This window comes from Amblyomma mixtum, chromosome 10, assembly GCF_055824585.1.
Source record: "Amblyomma mixtum isolate Tamu chromosome 10, ASM5582458v1, whole genome shotgun sequence".
Lineage (NCBI taxonomy): Eukaryota > Metazoa > Arthropoda > Arachnida > Ixodida > Ixodidae > Amblyomma > Amblyomma mixtum.
The window spans coordinates 142,280,272-142,296,783 of record NC_143021.1 but is presented as its reverse complement, the minus strand read 5'-3'; the positions used below and the strand labels follow the sequence as shown (position 1 = coordinate 142,296,783).

General features: G+C 51.7%; 1 protein-coding gene across 1 annotated transcript; it reads left to right on the top strand.

Annotated features, from left to right (window-relative positions):
- The first annotated feature begins 11,233 nt into the window (after positions 1 to 11,233).
- Positions 11,234 to 16,095, top strand: LOC149327145 (uncharacterized). Its single transcript, XM_089562425.1, has 2 exons — positions 11,234 to 13,512; positions 15,571 to 16,095. Exons 1-2 carry the CDS (start codon positions 13,236 to 13,238, stop codon positions 15,681 to 15,683), a joined length of 390 nt encoding a protein of 129 aa, XP_089418551.1. The 5' UTR covers positions 11,234 to 13,235; the 3' UTR covers positions 15,684 to 16,095.
- The last annotated feature ends 417 nt before the right edge of the window (positions 16,096 to 16,512 follow it).

Below are 16,512 nucleotides of genomic sequence, written 5' to 3'. Positions count from 1 at the left end.
AGAGACCCCCGAAGACCAAAACCAAGGGGGAGGAGCTGGGAAAGTTCTAGGTGGAGAGAAGGAAGCCCCACGTGCAACGTCGCCCTCCCCTGTATCAGCATGGCTTTGACAAGGGTGTATGATAGCTGAGGGAGTTAGTTCCTGCCACGGAGGGACTGAATGCATCGGCGCGCTCTCTCTTTCCGGCCTGCGCAACGGGGGCAGTTGCCGCCTGCGGCCGCAGCTTGAAGGCGGCGCTGCTGCCCTGCCCCTCCGCTTGCGCCGTCGCGCTTCGGAATGCATGCGCGCGTATGCTGCGGGTTTTTCGGGCTCGGTAGGATTGCCGGGCATGAGATAGCAGGCGTGCAGAAATGTACCATGATCGACTTTCGCTTTCTAGGATCGCACAGGAGCAGCTGGCGAGCGGAAAAATAGCAACACAACCACTCCGCCACTCATTTCTGGAGAGTTAGTATTTTTCATTCTCGGTCATTGAAGGATTGCACTGCGTCGCTGTACGGTAAAGCTACAGGTTAACGGTGGCAGTGCGCTCAATATTAATAATGAATAACATAAGCTCTGACATTTCACTAAGTAAAGTACGCCGATCAAAGTGCAAAATACCTTTTATTTACAGTACCAAAAATTTCACAGCAAGACACAACAAATCTGGTATTACATGCGAGCTTGCTGGCGAAACATCACGACTCATTATCGTTTTTAAATGCTAGAAACTCTGTTACTGATTCAAAAATTTGCCGTCAAAGTAAGTACGAATAATGCTTTCATAACACTAAGCTGCACATTGTTATAGCATCTAGCACAGAAACAGCAATACCTCTCGCTTACGCAGCATCAGAGCCTGAAATGTTTCCTTGAAGGCTTGTGAACATAAGTACATGATGTGGGGATTGAGCTTCTTGGCCTACCCGAGTGTGCGCCCGCTTCTGCCGTTTCGTTCGTTAGAAAGACCCCCCGTGGGGTGTCCGCGAGCGGAATGGGGGCAGCCGCGCTGCTTGTCCTCCCTTGCAAGGGAAGCTCTTCCGAGAACCGCAGTAAATCACCCTCCCTTCCGTTCTTCCCAACGCTTCGACCTCGCTTCCCCATTGGGTCACACCGAGTGACAGTTGGGGGGCGTTGTTTCGGCGAGAGGTCCCGAGCGGGAAATGAGCGGGGAGATCGCCACCGACTCGGACAGCAGAAAGGTGCGTAGAGTTTGGCTCCCGGGTGCCCCGGCCTTTGCCGGGGGCCCAAGAACGCGGGTGCTTTAACGTGCGAATCTAGTATGTATGCTTGAGTCCAGGCCCGAACCTCCGGAGTCGTGTAGCCCGCCTGTGCGGCGCCGATGCACTCCGGATTCGGGAGGGCCTGATTTGGCTGGTTCTCCGTCATCGCCGGCCATTGCCGGTGACGACGCGCGATGAGCCATCGATGTGCGACCTGCGTCGTCAAGATGTGCTCCGCGTATACCCTATCCTGCCTCGTGTTGCGCTGCGCGCGATTTAACCCTTTGGTTGGCCGCGCGGCGTGCGATCGCCCTTAGCTGTGCTGTCACGCGCGTATGTAGTATTTGCCTTCCGCGCGCGGCTCCGCGGGCCCGCTTTCGGGTGCTGCGGCGGGGCTATGGGTTGCACCGAGGTCTGGGGATTAGTGCAGTGTTATGTAATGCAGCTTTCTGTGTAATAAACACTTGTTCTCTCAAATAACTGCGCTTTCCTTCCTTCGGACCGAGAGCGCAGGCGCGCAACAAACACTGGCAGTGCCCTGAGCTTGCTCCGGCCCGAACCCGCGATATGTGGGCGAAGTGCTTCTTAATTAGCACACCGTCACTCCGGTGTTGACGAACCCACATAACTGGCGCATCAACGTGGAGCAGTTCCTGCCTTTGTAGTTACTGCATTCTGTTGCAAGCTTCAGGGAAGCCAGGTGGTAACGCGCATGAGAAGCCTTTCTATCCTCCGTTGCGGGTAGTTAGGATCTGTTAGCAAACTTGCGAATTCGTAATTTCTGGTCGATGAATGCGTGAGAAAGGAACCTTTATTCGGAACTAAAGCAATTCAGTCAGCCGCCTTTTGCGTGGTTGCTATCGCGCTGGCGCCGAAGGGGACTACGCGTACGAGCATCCCCGCACCGCGCCGAGGAGTGGCACAGCAAAGGCCTGGCTTCGTAGGACGCTGTGTAAGGGCGGCAAAACTGGCCTGACTCCTTGGGAGCAGCTAGGATTATCTCCAGCCCAAAGAGCTTTTCAGGGCCCAGCGCGGTGACCCCTTTCGCGTTTAGAATTCACGGTAGTCTCAGGGAGACAATGCGTCGGAAAGTCGCTGGTATTGCGTCGCGCGCATGAGGCCGTGGAATTCTGTCTCTTGAGAGAGGCCTGGCGCCGGAACCCTAGCTTGTATTGCAGCGTGCGCCGAGGGGCCGAAGCCAGACTGAAATGGCGTCCCCGGGGCTTGCCCTGCTGGGTCATGACGGCTCGTGCTGGAATATCGAGTCCACCCAACAGCATCGCAGCATCTCTTTCTAAATTAACGAAGTTCCGTCACGACCCACGGCTGTTGATGGTCAGTAACGCAGATTTACCGCGGGAAGGCACTCGTTCTCGCTTTCGAGGTGTTGAGAGCCGATCCGCCGAGTCCAGCCCTAGCGATACCCGCGAACCTTTGTTCCGCGGCGAGAGACAGGGTCAAGATGGCGCGAAATGATCTTTCCTTTCTACGCGCAGTTTTTCTCCCGTCTTGTTCGCGCCCTCTGTAGCGCACGAAGAAGTCGGGTTATGCTGCCGACTTGATCGCTTACTGTTGTGAGCGAGATAGGTGACGCCGAGGTCCATTGATTTCACGTTTTGGCAAGCGGGCACGACCGAAGCATACGATCGCTTTCGGTTGTCTCTTCGGTGCCTCCTCAGACAACATTCACTTTTGTGTTTTGTCCCGTGCTTGATATCGGACATCTTCGGTTGAGAGCTGAGCTCGGACTTTTACCGGCCTTCGCCGTGGCGAGGCCGTTCCGCGGCGTTCCCGGAGCGAGCTACTTCGCTGAGCCTTCAGCCCGATATGTGAGTGGAAGAATGCATGTTTCTTTTCTGTGCGGTGCTATGAATGTTTCAAAGTGTATTTTCGTGCTAAATGTTCCCCTCTGTATAATGAGTTTTGAAGTGATTTATTTTCTCGCATATGTACAGTGTAGTATTGTAGATAAGCAATCGCATTTCTGTTCACTTCGGAAGAGGCCCTTCTTTGTCTCATTGTGGCGCGAAGGGTCGTGCGCGGGGTGCCTTTTTTCCCGGAAGAGCCGGGAGGGCCTGTTGCTGGGGGGGTGAAAAGCTTTCTTTTCCTCCATGCGTGGGCCGGTGCCTTCCTCCTTTCCACTGTGCCTGGTCGCGCGTAGCTGCTGCCGTTTGCTCCTCTCGCTGGCCAAGTGTTTCTAGAGATGTCGGAGAGGCCCGCACACGAATCCGTCGACCGGGGCCCAGATGTTGGAAGAGAAAGTAAAAAAAAAAGAGCATGCCGAGAAGCCGCCGAGTGGTGTGCTTGTTAGCGACGTTTCCGAATGTGTGTGTGCTCGCAGTTAGTGTCTAAGTTGCTCGCAATCCTCCTTACCCCGGACCATTGTAGCGTCGTCGGGCGCTCGCCCGCTGGGGTGGGGGAAATTGTGTTTGTTTGTAAATACTTTTCCTTGTTCAGTGGCATTATTGCCCGTCAGGAGACTTGCAGTGTACAAGGGCCATGGAGTTGCCATGTTTATGCTTTAGTTTAGGGACGCCTGTCGCCGCTTCCTGGTTCCTTGAGTGCGTGTGCGCGAGTCCCAGGCTCGGCGGTATGTGCCAAGGCCGAATCAGCGGAACTTCAGAGGCAACCTGTGCGGGGCTGTCCGCACCGTGGCACTGCTGGGACGCCGTCTTCAGAGCATCGGGTGCCTGGAGAGGACCGCCATCGCGGCGCGACGACGCCGGGGTGAGCTGCTTCCGGAGCATATCGGTTGCCGTTCATCAGGACCGACCGATTCCGTCGGAGATATCGGCTCCGGCGGCTAGTTGTGTGGAAAGTTTTCGGGCGCCCTGTCGTGCGCGTTCTGATCATTGTGACAGCATGGACGCACGTATATATATGCCAGATTTTAACTTATGTAATGATGTATAGCTATGATTGATGTACACAGAGTGCATTGATTATGTGATGTTCGAGTGACCGCATTCGTAATTTTGTAAGGCGCGAATACTTTTGTGCCTTTATTGCGTAGTGTCGCATGCCTGATGTTTTGTGATTAGAATTCTCAGTAATGTTGTTGTATGGGTGTGTTTAAGGGCTGGAGGAATGGCGAAAGGCTGGTAGCTCATTGATGCTAGCGAAAGGAATTCTGTGCTGTGTGTAATGACCGTCGCTCTGTTTTCAGAGGGACAGGGGCATTTAAGAAGAGGGGGATGTGGGGATTGAGCTTCTTGGGCTAACCGAGTGTGCGCCCGCTTCCGCCGTTTCGTTCGTTAGAGGGACCCCCCGTGGGGTGTCCGCGAGCGGAATGCGGGCAGCCGCGCTGCTTGTCCTCCCTTGCAAGGGAAGCTCTTCCGAGAACCGCAGTAAATCACCCTCCCTTCCGTTCTTCCCGCTTCGACCTCGCGTCCCCATTGGGTCACTCCGAGTGACAGTTGGGGGCGTTGTTTCGGCGAGAGGTCCCGAGCGGGAAATGAACGGAGAGATCGCCATCGACTCGGGCAGCAGAAAGGTGCGTAGAGTTTGGCTCCCGGGTGCCCCGGCCTTTGCCGGGGGCCCAAGAACGCGGGTGCTTTAACGTGCGCGCCTAGTATGTATGCTTGAGTCCAGGCCCGAACCTCCGGAGTCGTGTAGCCCGCCTGTGCGGCGCCAACGCGCTCCGGATTCGGGAGGGCCTGATCTGGCTGGTTCTCCGTCATCGCCGGCCATTGCCGGTGACGACGCGCGATGAGCCATCGATGTGCGACCTGCGTCGTCAAGATGTGCTCCGCGTATACCCCATCCTTCCTCGTGTTGCGCTGCGCGTGATTTAGCCCTTTGGTTGGCCTCGCGGCATGCGATCGCCCTTAGCTGTGCTGTCACGCGCGTATGTAGTCTTTGCTTTGCGCGCACGGCTCCGCGGGTCCGCTTTCGGGTGCTGCGGCGGGGCTATGGGTTGTACCGAGGTCTGGGGATTAGTGCAGTGTTATGTAATGCAGCTTTCTGTGTAATAAACACTTGTGCTCTCAAATAACTGCGCCTTCTTTCCTTCGCACCGAGAGCGCAGGCGCGCACCAAACACTGGCAGTGCCCTGAGCTTGCTCCGGCCCGAACCCGCGATATGTGGGCGAAGTGCTACCTAATTAGCACACCGTCAAGCTGGGTGATGACGATCCCACAATGTCCTATCATTCTGGTCAGTGAACTTTTTTGTGTAATTGACCAGCAATATCCTTACAAATTTCTCAGCAATTAAGCACGCTGACCTTTTAGCATGGCTATTGTCCACCCCTTCTGGGCATCTGAGTACAGCTGACTTTTCAAGCTGTGGCTAAATTACAGTCTGAAGCACCTCAAGAACGTTTGTGCGGGGCAACTGCTCCACAGCCTTTTCGAAGATGTTCACAATTTTATCCAAAAGAGCTAACAGCTCCGGCTTTGGATAATAAAGTCCACTCCTGTCCTGACTCTGCAGAAGCTTGTAAATGGGATCACTTCAATTACTAGTTGTCACAAGAAGAGTGCAGGCATCACACCCGAAGTCAGCGATGAGCTTAGCTATATACCCTCCTACATATACGAGGCCCGAGCATGTCACGGAGGGTGTCGGAACAGCTGAATCATCATCTGTCACGCTCTTGAGGTTTTCTAGCAGAGCTGGTGACAGTGTTGCAGCCACTTCCTGTGCGTCAACTTCGAGCACCTTGACGTCTTTTGGACGCGGGATATCTTCTTTCACAATATGATCAAGTGCTGCCGTAACGGCCCTCGCGTCCAGCATATCGTTGCCACCACACATTGATCTTAGCCTGCCGAAAAGTGCTTCAACGGGGTCACTGTTAAATTTTTTTGTCAGCACGTAGTTCACACCTTTTTTCAACAGGTACCGCACTGTCTCCACAGTTGACTTTGATGTGAATAGCAGGGCTTAGAATGTCTCATTGGTGAAAGCATCCTTTCCCGAGGCCATGGAAAGTTTTTGCATGCTTTCTATGTAGCTGGGAAATTCATCTTCAAGCCACAGCAAACGTAGGTCATTTTCTTTAGAAATCGGCAACTTTTGGCCAGTTCCTGTCAGAGTTGTATCATGAATATCAAACAATTTTTTGATGACTTTCATGAAGTGAATCGAAGAGCTTGCATCCTTGAAAATGAAGAGAGCGCCATCACTGCGTGAGTTTTCTTGAAGGTGCTCCAACGCTGCAATTACTTGTGGTGAAAATATCTGCACAGCTCGTAATACATTCATCTTTTCCAAATTCGAGGGATAGACATGCTTTCTGGTTAAATTCCTTGCCAATTTTACAGTCATGTTTTTTTGGTACTCATAGAGTTTTTGCACAAACACACCGCTGACGATCCCTGCGCCGTCCGTCAGCTCACGCTCCAGAAACTGACTGCGAACATTCTTGAGCACATGGCATGGATCAAAACTCAAAAAAAAATTCGCTCCTTATCATGGGGTGTTCCACTACCGTCGAAAGGCACCCGTTACCGAAGTGCTTGAACATCGTGGTGTTCGCAGAGTAATTGTCGGTCATGATGCGGACAATAGTGAATCCACATGACTCTACAGCCGATATCACCTCTTTCGTCCATGCAAACAAGTCTCTTCCGCTCAGCTGTCTGGTGAAATAGTAAGCGCACGGTATTTTATAGTTGCTTGTGACACCGTGAAGTACAAAACACAAGACTCGGTTTGCTAGAGTTGCCTTCGAGTTGGATGGCACGTTTTCGTTCGGTCTGTCTTTGAAGCCAAAGACTGCATCAGACTCTCTGTCATAAAGACATTTGGGCTTTATAGCAGCCTCGTCTATTATTAGAGACGCCATGTGCTGCTTGCTGCTCAGCATCGAAGCTTCCTGCACCAGCCTCTCTTGAACCCCAGAGCTTATCCCTGATGACGTTGGGGTTGGTCCCATGTATCGCTGGAGCGTGCATTTGGCGTGCATATACAAGCTAATAGAAAACTTATTTACACTTGGCTAACTCGTAGTTTTACGTGACGAAACCAGCCCTCGGTCCTGCCGAAATAGCTGGTTTTGAACGCAATGTCCCCGCCCTCGATGGGGACTGTAACAAATCAGGTAACTCTACAAACATCCCCCCAATAAATCATTGGGGAAAGGAAAACATAATCAGTCATCAATTGGGAACGGACAAGACAGCCAATCAATGATTGGGGAAAGAGGATAACTCATCTCGACAAACACTGTATAAATATGTACACTTTCCACCATCACGGCTTCGGAGGATTCTACCTTCCTCCCGTGAGCTTCGCGAACATTCTCGCTTTCTCATGGTGCAAGTTATATCAGCCTCCGTATGACCCTGGTTCGAGGACAGTCACCTCAAGACCCATCTGTTCAATACTGTCACTTACAAACTGTCTTCAAGCCTGCTGCAATGTCCTGTTGACCGCGCCTCAAGCTGTCAACACGCGCCGCTGTAGACATGGGACAAAAGACACGCGACGCGACGAGGATCCGCCTCGCCGCGAGAACGTGCACAACGGGTGCGACCTGACGTATGCGTTCCCGGAGGTGGTTTGTCCTCTCCCGTTTTTTCGGAAGAGGGCAGAAGAAAAAGACGCAATCGGCATTCTTCTATCGCGAACCCGGACAATGCGCGGCACCGTGAACTTCACTCCCTTCCTTTTGCTTCGGCTCGGCGACCGATGCTGTTGCCAATGTCTTTGAGGTGCAAGTGAAGAAAGCCCAAGGAGGCTAGAACTGGAACGCACTCAAACTGCAAAACAAAATACAGTCGCCAGGAATATGGGGACCAAGACCTAATGAACTACAGACCTGCACATATGGCGGGGCCCTATGGAGCAGCGTGCGCCAACATTCGTTAGCCTTTTGGCCGTTGAGGGCGCTCGGTTGACCTGTTCCATAGGCTCCGTGCGCTGGTATGGTGGAGCCACCAGCGAACACATCGCCAGCGCCCCGCACGGCACTCCCCGCGTTAAATGGATGCGCAGTGTGTTTCCGTCAACCCGTCCGCATAGCAGACGCGCAGTGACATCGTTGCGAGAATGGCACCTCGGCGGGAGACCTGCTTTTATGCGGATTTGTGCAATGTTCGAAATTACAGACCATTTCCCGCTGAAAATGAGAAGGCGGGAAATAGAGCATGCATTGGACAAAAGAGCGATGTTCTTCTACAAAAAGGTCGTCCAAGAAGATCTTGATGAGATAATCGAAATTGCCCTTATTACAAAAGGCCTGGCAGCAGTTCAACGGTTCGTTTCTGTTCGGATTGCTTTTATTTATGGTCCTGAGCAGAAGTTATGAATCGATGAAGGTGGCACCAAGAACGAAAAGTGCGCGTAAGCAGTTCGACAGCACACCGCATAAAAACAAGAACTGCCGACTTCCAGTATTTAGCCATGTCCTTACGTCACTAAGGATGTTCTGTAGTGCTGCAACTTCGTACGGTAGGCTTCGTGGCCTGCTTAATGTATTTGGCCACTGAAAATGTGCTGTACAACGGTTTAAACTGTTTAAATTGTTGTAATCCCTTCAGCTTCTTTACAAGTCTTCTTTTTTTTTCAACCGAAAGGTCTCGTTCCCCGATGAGACTCGTATTATTCGAAGAAACGAAAAAAAGGCGAGTTTCTCCTTCAATGTTAACTTAGGAATGTTTCCAGTAGACTGCAAGATGACTCAGGGAGGGGTCGCCAAAGGGTACTTGGCTTGACTACCACCCATTTATGAGTAAAATAGAAGGTGAAGGGGATAGTCCAGCGCCTTGCTTTTCCAGTATGACTCGTTTCGGGCCATTCTTCACGCTTCAGCCTTGAAGAGCGACTCGCAAATGTGAATGCACCGTAAAGAGATGCCTGCCGCTTTTCGTTTCCGCCAAGACTGCGAGAGTGTCATCCAGGAAGGAGAGCTTTCACTGCAAAACAAACCTTGCAAAGAAAGTGGCATACAAATTTCCTCAAGTGGTTCATAACACTTGCAGTAGTGTCTTTGCAAGATGCGATGCAGTTCTGTTCCAACCTCCACATGACGAGGCAGGAAAGAAGATGGAAAAATTAGCTTGACAGGAGTTGGAGCTGGACGAAGCATTTTTTATTTCAGCTATTTCCTGAAAGCATTGATTAAATGAACGCCCAAAGGCAATTTGTAAATAATGTACAAAGCTCCCCATGTCCTTTCATGCTATCGCTACCGTTGACTATCGCGGTCTGCAAACTGAACGAGAGTTGCATCCACCTTTTGCCCCCACCTTTCGCCCCCTCTGTTAACCAGATGGCGCCACGCGCTCTCCACAAACTGCAGCGCACGGAGCCTTAATCATCATCATAGTTTGCCATTTTGTGCATGCTATTTAATACATTTGTTTTGTCTTTCTCTGCTATCTTAACATCAGCAATGAAAACAGCTATAAAACCGACTTTTCGCTCTCGAAGAGTATAAAAAACGTCTTCCTTTTTGTCTGCTTTCTTTTCGTCGGCACGGTGGCCGTGCCTAGCATAGATAAATGGATGATAATGATTACGTGGACGAACGACAAAACTGCCCTTTTTGAAACAAAATGACGGAGGAGGCCATTTTCTCAACAGGTATATATTAGCGCCACGCCACCAGTAATGTTTGTATCCTAGCGGCAAAAGGCATGAACTAGAACATGCGCGCTGGAGAAGGGCCATTTGTGCAGGTCTGTAGTCCAGTAGGTCTTGATGGGGACTACGCGTATATGCGAACACTGCCGGCTGGAGAACGTAGCCTGCCCCTCCCACACAGATGAGGGTTCGTCGCAGCGCCGCAAGATGGCGACTCTGCTCGACCGCTACAGCGCTAGCACAATTGGCAACGTGGCAAAGGCGAAAAAAAAAGGCGCAGCGCAATGACAATCTTGCCCATAAAGTGTGTGACGTTCTGGTCTGCGGCGATGGAAACTCCTGGTGGGTAGCAAAGGCCCTGCGTCGTCAATTCAAAGGCACTAAACTTGTCAGCCGCTCCGTCCGAGACGCCACGATTGCCACCATGCGCGAGCTTCTATGTCAATATCTGGATGGCACAGGACGTCGAGCTAAGGTGGTAGTCATACATGCAGGAGCCACTGATGTGATCCAAGGTGCACATCCTGAAACTGTTGTTCAGGCCATCAGAGTGCAGATTGTCCCGCATGCAACAAGGCTAATGATCTGTTCTGTGCCTGAAGTGCCCACAAGTGCGAAAGAGGCGCAAACTCAAGCAACGATGTTGAACTCGCAGCTACGAGCGCTCTGCGCCGCTTCTGAAGCCCCCGGAAAAACGTTTCTGGACCTCACACAGACTGTCCAAGGTGAAGGGCGCCTGACCCAGGATGGTTTACACTATCGTGCCAAGAGAAGTCGAAGCGTTGCTGCGCTGATAGCTACATTGGTCGAGCCTTTTTTAGGCGTTCCGAGGGTGCCACGGAACCAAGACATCGTGTATTCGTGGCGTCAGAAGGGGAAGGCCTATTCAAAAGCATCCTCACCCCGCCAGCAGGGAGAGAGAGCGGTCAAACGGGGACGCCCGTCGTCAGCAGCGACCGATGTCCGGGGAATGAAATCCGTACCTCCCCAACACAACAGCCACCCGCCTCAAATGGGAGGGAATGCAACGTCAGAGTTCATAGCATCACCGCCAGTGCCGTCAGCACACGCACTCCCCCAGTCACCGATAGCGAACTCAGGCCTGCTGACTCAGCAACCACAACAGCTCGGGATGACAGCGCAGTCACACAAGGCGAAGTCCGCTGGCTTGCGTACGGACGCGAGATGCAGGGCTCGCGCTTGCGTTCTGCGCGCATGCGCACTACCGTCGTGGCTGCTTGAGTTATGTCTTGAAGAAGCCTTTGTTCCTTCTTTTCACGTATTTCCTCACACTCCTGTCTCATCGGACCCATCCCACGTGCTTGAACGCTATAAAAAGTGAGACTTCGAGCCCGGATAGCCAGTTTCCTGCTCTGCAGTCAACGCGTGTATTTCGCAGCTGTATTAGCATTCAGTGCGAAAAAAGCTCCTCTCATCCGAATGGGCAGACTCCTTGCTATTTAACATTCTTCCCTCAAGCATATTGTACTCCAGAGGCCGGTTGTCGCCGCAAAGAATTCTACGCATCTTTCTTGTTCGAAGGACCCTCGAGGCAAGAACTACCTCGGCACACGACTTTTGTGTTGTGCCATGGCCTGCATCGACTGTCTGCCTGAAGTGATATGGGACGAAATGTTCAGCTTCTGTATCGGATCTTCAGTTGGTGACGCACGTCAGCGGCTAGCTGTGGGGACCACGCCGCTTTCTGATGCACGATAACTCACTCGCCCTCTTACACACCGAGTGCGCTATAAAAACACTCGCTGAATAAAGCCGTTCGTGCAATGTTCCCTGGCTACGTACACGTTTTCACTAAGGCCAGTCATGAAATGATACAGCTTCCTCAGACGGAGCCTCCCTGCTTTCCTTTGCCCAAGCAGCTCCCAGCCTCGAGAGCGCAGCCCTGCAGCCCAGACACGTCCGCACACTGACGTTCGCCATTGACACGGACAAGCGGACCCAGGACGAATTCCATCGGCGTCGTCTGTCCCGCCATGTGCAAGCACTACGCTTCACCAACTGCTTAGTCCTTCCATCTAGAGCCATCCTTAGCTTCGTCGAAACCTGCAACAACGTCCGAGAATTGAGCTTTGCAGGCTGCGTCGTCGAGCCCGTACCGTTGATTGAGTTTCTCGCACTGAACTTCGCAGGGGTGCGGAAGCTAGAATGGACCCTCTACGAGGAACGCTTCTATGAATCTTGGCTGGACAAAGCCGGTGTGCAGATGGAAGTCGGGACAGCGTCGTCCCAACTGAGCTCGGAAGAAATGTACATCGAAGTCGCAGCCATACCTGTAAGCATCGCGTTCTTCAAGCTCTTCATGAACAGGTGCCGCGCGCTGCAGCGCCTCCACCTTCATGCCGACCGCAAAGAGGTGGAAGGTCTACCGGGCGTCCAAGCGTGCACACAGCTCATGCGGCCCGGACCGGCGTTGACAACGTTTACTGTCGGTTTAAGCCTGGGGGTGTTGTCGAACGCGCGCCTGAGTGCTCTCCGAGGAAGCAGTCCAGACACCGTATTCCCAGGTGATGAAAGAAGCCCCCCTTTATTGTAGCACTCAGCTTTCTACATTCGCATCACATGACCGCAGATCCACAATCGCAGTCGAAGCTGCCGATGCCTGCTGACGTCACGCGTCAAGCATGAACAAACGATCTCAGGACATTTAATTTCTCTTGCGAGCGGGTTCCGGCCGCAGAAATTCAGCACAATGCCGGGGGCTGTCTGGGCTACCCCTTTTATCAGGCTAGTGACGTTGTTTGTGTCAAACTCTGCTATATACCATCAAGCCGGAACCAGCCTTCAACTTTGTGTGCCTTTCCGAGCTGTTATAACAAGACATTAGGCTTCGAAGCACCTGAGCAGCATCGTAGCCGTAAAAGCCGACGAGCAATAACGCAGCCACATTCTCCAAGCTGTCTCGAAGCCTGAATAGTGGCTGGACGTCAAGTTTGTCTCGATACTTCTAACCTCAACGCACAGCTATATCCTCCCATCACTATTGAGCGCTAATCATTCTTATGTGCAGCCTCTTCAGCTGTTCTTGGCTACTTGCTTATACCGTGTCACCGAGCTGAACATGACGTTCTTCCATTTCGCCAGCGACTGGATCGGCTGGCTTGATGTGGGCTCGGCGTTACCACACCTGAGGTCACTGGCGCTCGCTCCCAGCACCGTTAATAAGGCCGACTCGCTGAAGTTAATGGTTCATGGCTGCAAGAATCTGGTAGAGCTGGACGTTCGTCGGGAGTACGACTTTTCATGCCAATCCTGTTGCAATCCGCTGGAACTAGCCGATGACACCTTCGAGATACTGGAAGGGTTCTCAGAGCCAACTCAGGATGCTGAGGCTGGATGCGACAGTGCAGTTGAAGTCCCTAGCCTTCTTGCGACAGTGTTAAGTTGTTGAACTACTTATCGGTCTGGACACTCTACCGTTGGAGACGACCCCTGCGGATGACATCTTTCGCACTCAGAGCCAACCACTGCGCGCTAATATGCATCGGCGAGTGGTGACGACATCGGCTCGCAGTATGCCGCACGGGTGCAACGCGTTCTCGATGGCGCTGGCAGAGATCTACAGCTTGCGCGAACTGTGCATTCTGTCGGAGGCGTTTTCCCTCCGCAGCTCAGCTGAGGCCTTCGTCAAGCTCATGGAGGCCGCGCTTCCACAGCTGCAGAGGCTGCACGCAAACTATGTGGACACACTATCCAGGGTGAAGGTGATTGCGTGGACCTGCCAGCGACGCCAGACCAGAACCCAGCTGAGCAATGGTAAGCAGCGGTGCTCCGAAGGCATCTTGCGGAAAGACCGTCCCTGCGTCGGCTGCTGCCCAAGTACTATATCGCTCAGTATGAGCTACAACGCGCGAGCGCTGGCCAGGCACACAGCAAGGTTGCACAGTGGCACCGATCGTGCAGTGTATCCGAGGTATTTGGACAGTGTAGCTGTTGTTGCAAGCACGCATCACGTCCACTTGCTTGCTTTCCCCTTCACCCTCGCTTACAGTTCTGATATCAGTTTCCAAAATGATAACGGTAGCCGTCGCCTGACGCCCAAACTTCGTGCTCGGGCCAGCCTCGATTCACACAATTGGTGATATTTAGTGTGCCACTTTGCGCTTCATCATTTTACTGAACGGGGTATGCTGGAATAAGCGCCGTAGGGTAATGTGCATGGAAGTGGCTGCTTGTAGGGGCCAGAATAAAGATCAACACGTTCGTCAGCTAGCAGCATACCCCAGGTTCCCAATACTGCTGAAGTCGTCGAAAGCAATCGCATAGCCCTTCTGGCAGGAAAGGATTAAGCACTCATTCCTTGATAACTTTCGCACGACATATCTTATAGGTGGCAAATATGCTGTATCATCTTGCAGTTTCTTCTTCTGAGAAAACAAAATGAACAATAAAAAATGACAGCAACGTCCTTCAGATAAACGGGGCCGAGGACTTCCAGCGCGCTCGCTGGAACAGCCAAACTATATCGCGATCCCTCCGAAACACGTCGGAATCGGCGCCACTGTGGAACTTTGGAGAGCGCTTGGCCACGCGCCTTCGCGGTGTAGCTCATACTGAGTGCGATAGTACGTTCATTTTCCTGGTGAAGGCGAGCAACCGCAAGTGAAATCATGATTTGCCCGGTGTTTGTCGCGGCCGCTGTAGACTTTCCTTGCTCAGTCTGTAGTGAGCAGCGTCCAGTCATGTCGTCTACCTCAATATTTCTTATCAGAAAAATAAATGGAAATTGCAATTGAAGTACGCGCTGCGTTTGAAATGATGACTCGTGCGTTGTGATCCTTGCGGGTGAAATGCATTTCCACTGGCAGCTCGCTGCATTTGCCTAGTTCCTCTTGTTTGTACACCAAATGACGTGCGCCTTTTCATTGAACCGCAGAATTTGGAAGGGACAGGCTGGGAAGCCCAATCGCAGGATGTAGTACGTTCCATTTCCCGCGTTGTTATAATCTCGGGCACGATAACGCTGAGCATGATCATACTACTGTCTCCTTGCGTAGAGGAAATAGGGGGGGGGGCGGTTAGTTGCCTTTATGCGACAGCATACAAGCGACACTTTCCTACGGAACTAACGAACACCTTTCAGTTTTGCTCGTTATTGCAGGGGAGGAGTCCCATCGTCGGAACTTCGCATTACTGTGGCCGCTACTCTACAAGCCTATATCATCCAAAAGTTTTGCCGCATTTGTCTGCATTCAGAAGCACACAAGCATGCCATGCAAATTTGGCTGACCAGCGCCAAAAGGGCGTTTCACTATTTCTTCCTCAACGCCTGCTGCTATTAGAGGTTTTTGTTGGCCGTTTTAATTTACATTATTGTTTCTCCCGCCTTTTTGTTTTGATCATGGCGCCCATCTGCAGACTATCACGTTTATGAGAACTTCCCAAGCTGGTTCGCTACCACGTCACTCAAATTTTCGTGAGCTTGCTATTGGGCGCGAGCTCACCGAAGCGAACGGCGTCGAACTTGCGCAGCAAGTGGGATCACATGTCTCCTCTTGCCGTTACAGAGATGGAGGCTGGAGGGAATCTACGCATTTCAAATGCTAAAATACGCGTTATTGTGCGTCTTTCGTTAGTGAGTCAGTGCCAGCAGTGCTTGCTTTGATCGTGCGTCGTCGCAGGTATACTGCTACAGTTTATTTAACTTTTTGCCATGGTAGCTTACTGCTCTGTGTCTCAATGCCGGACTTACGCGGCGGAACCAGGCTTTCACTTCTGTCTGAAAGACTGGAAGCTGCTTGAAGCTTGGTTAGTCAAGCTGCGAAAGGGAAAAGATGCGAGTGTTCATTCTCGTGTGTGCGGCGAACATTTCAGGGAACAAGATTTCGTCCATGGAGTTGTCTCTGAACTGTCCGGTGAGTGCGGCCAAAGTAGCGGTGCTCATTTATGTACGCGCACGTATCACCTGTGAAGCTACCGAAGGATGATTCCTGACAGGATGGAAAAGGCGGTGGTTTCTAAGCGAAGCAGTGCCGCTCCAGAACATGCCTGTTCGACGTTTGGGTCGGCAGCCGTCTGCTCGGCGTCGCCGAAACAAGGTACAGGGCGGAGGTTAGCAGGATGTGCGTGGTAGCGTCGGGCACAATTACGCAGTGTTAAGTTCGTGCATACCATACTTACATGTCTGAAAGTAAGAACTGTATTGTGTCTCAAATAATACTACAATGTACTTTTGTATGCTGCGCCTGTTTTATGCGGTGAAGGTTTGGATAACGTGGTGTTGAACTAGCGTGCAATTGATGAATGGATGCATTCATTGTTCCACCAGACTAATAAAAACCCAGTAATGTTTGCCGGTGGCATGTGAGTTCCATGATTGAGGTAATTTCTGTTTTGGCGCATCTATGCTTGCTGGTGTTATATTTTCTTACAAGTGACAGAAACAGTGTCTGGTAATGATGCTCGTATCACTGCATGGCGTTTTGTGCCCCTTGCACGCACGTGACGAGCATGTACGAACACATTTTAAAACGGCTTGGCTTAATCTCTACGTCCATCAATTCTGAAAATTATTGTACATCGTTGCTAATCCCAAATTTCGTTTCCACAAATGAGCTACGCAAACAGAGACCTATTTTAAACGGCCAATGTTAATAAAATACAAGGACCAGATGCCCTCCAAGATGGTGGTAATCTATTTTTTTAAGTGTCACATAAATTAGCTCCTACGCATCAACTGCGAGAATCTTCATTTGTTAGTCAAGAATGTCATTAGAGAGGAATGAAGGCTGGTACTGGAGTGCATGAAGCAAAAGT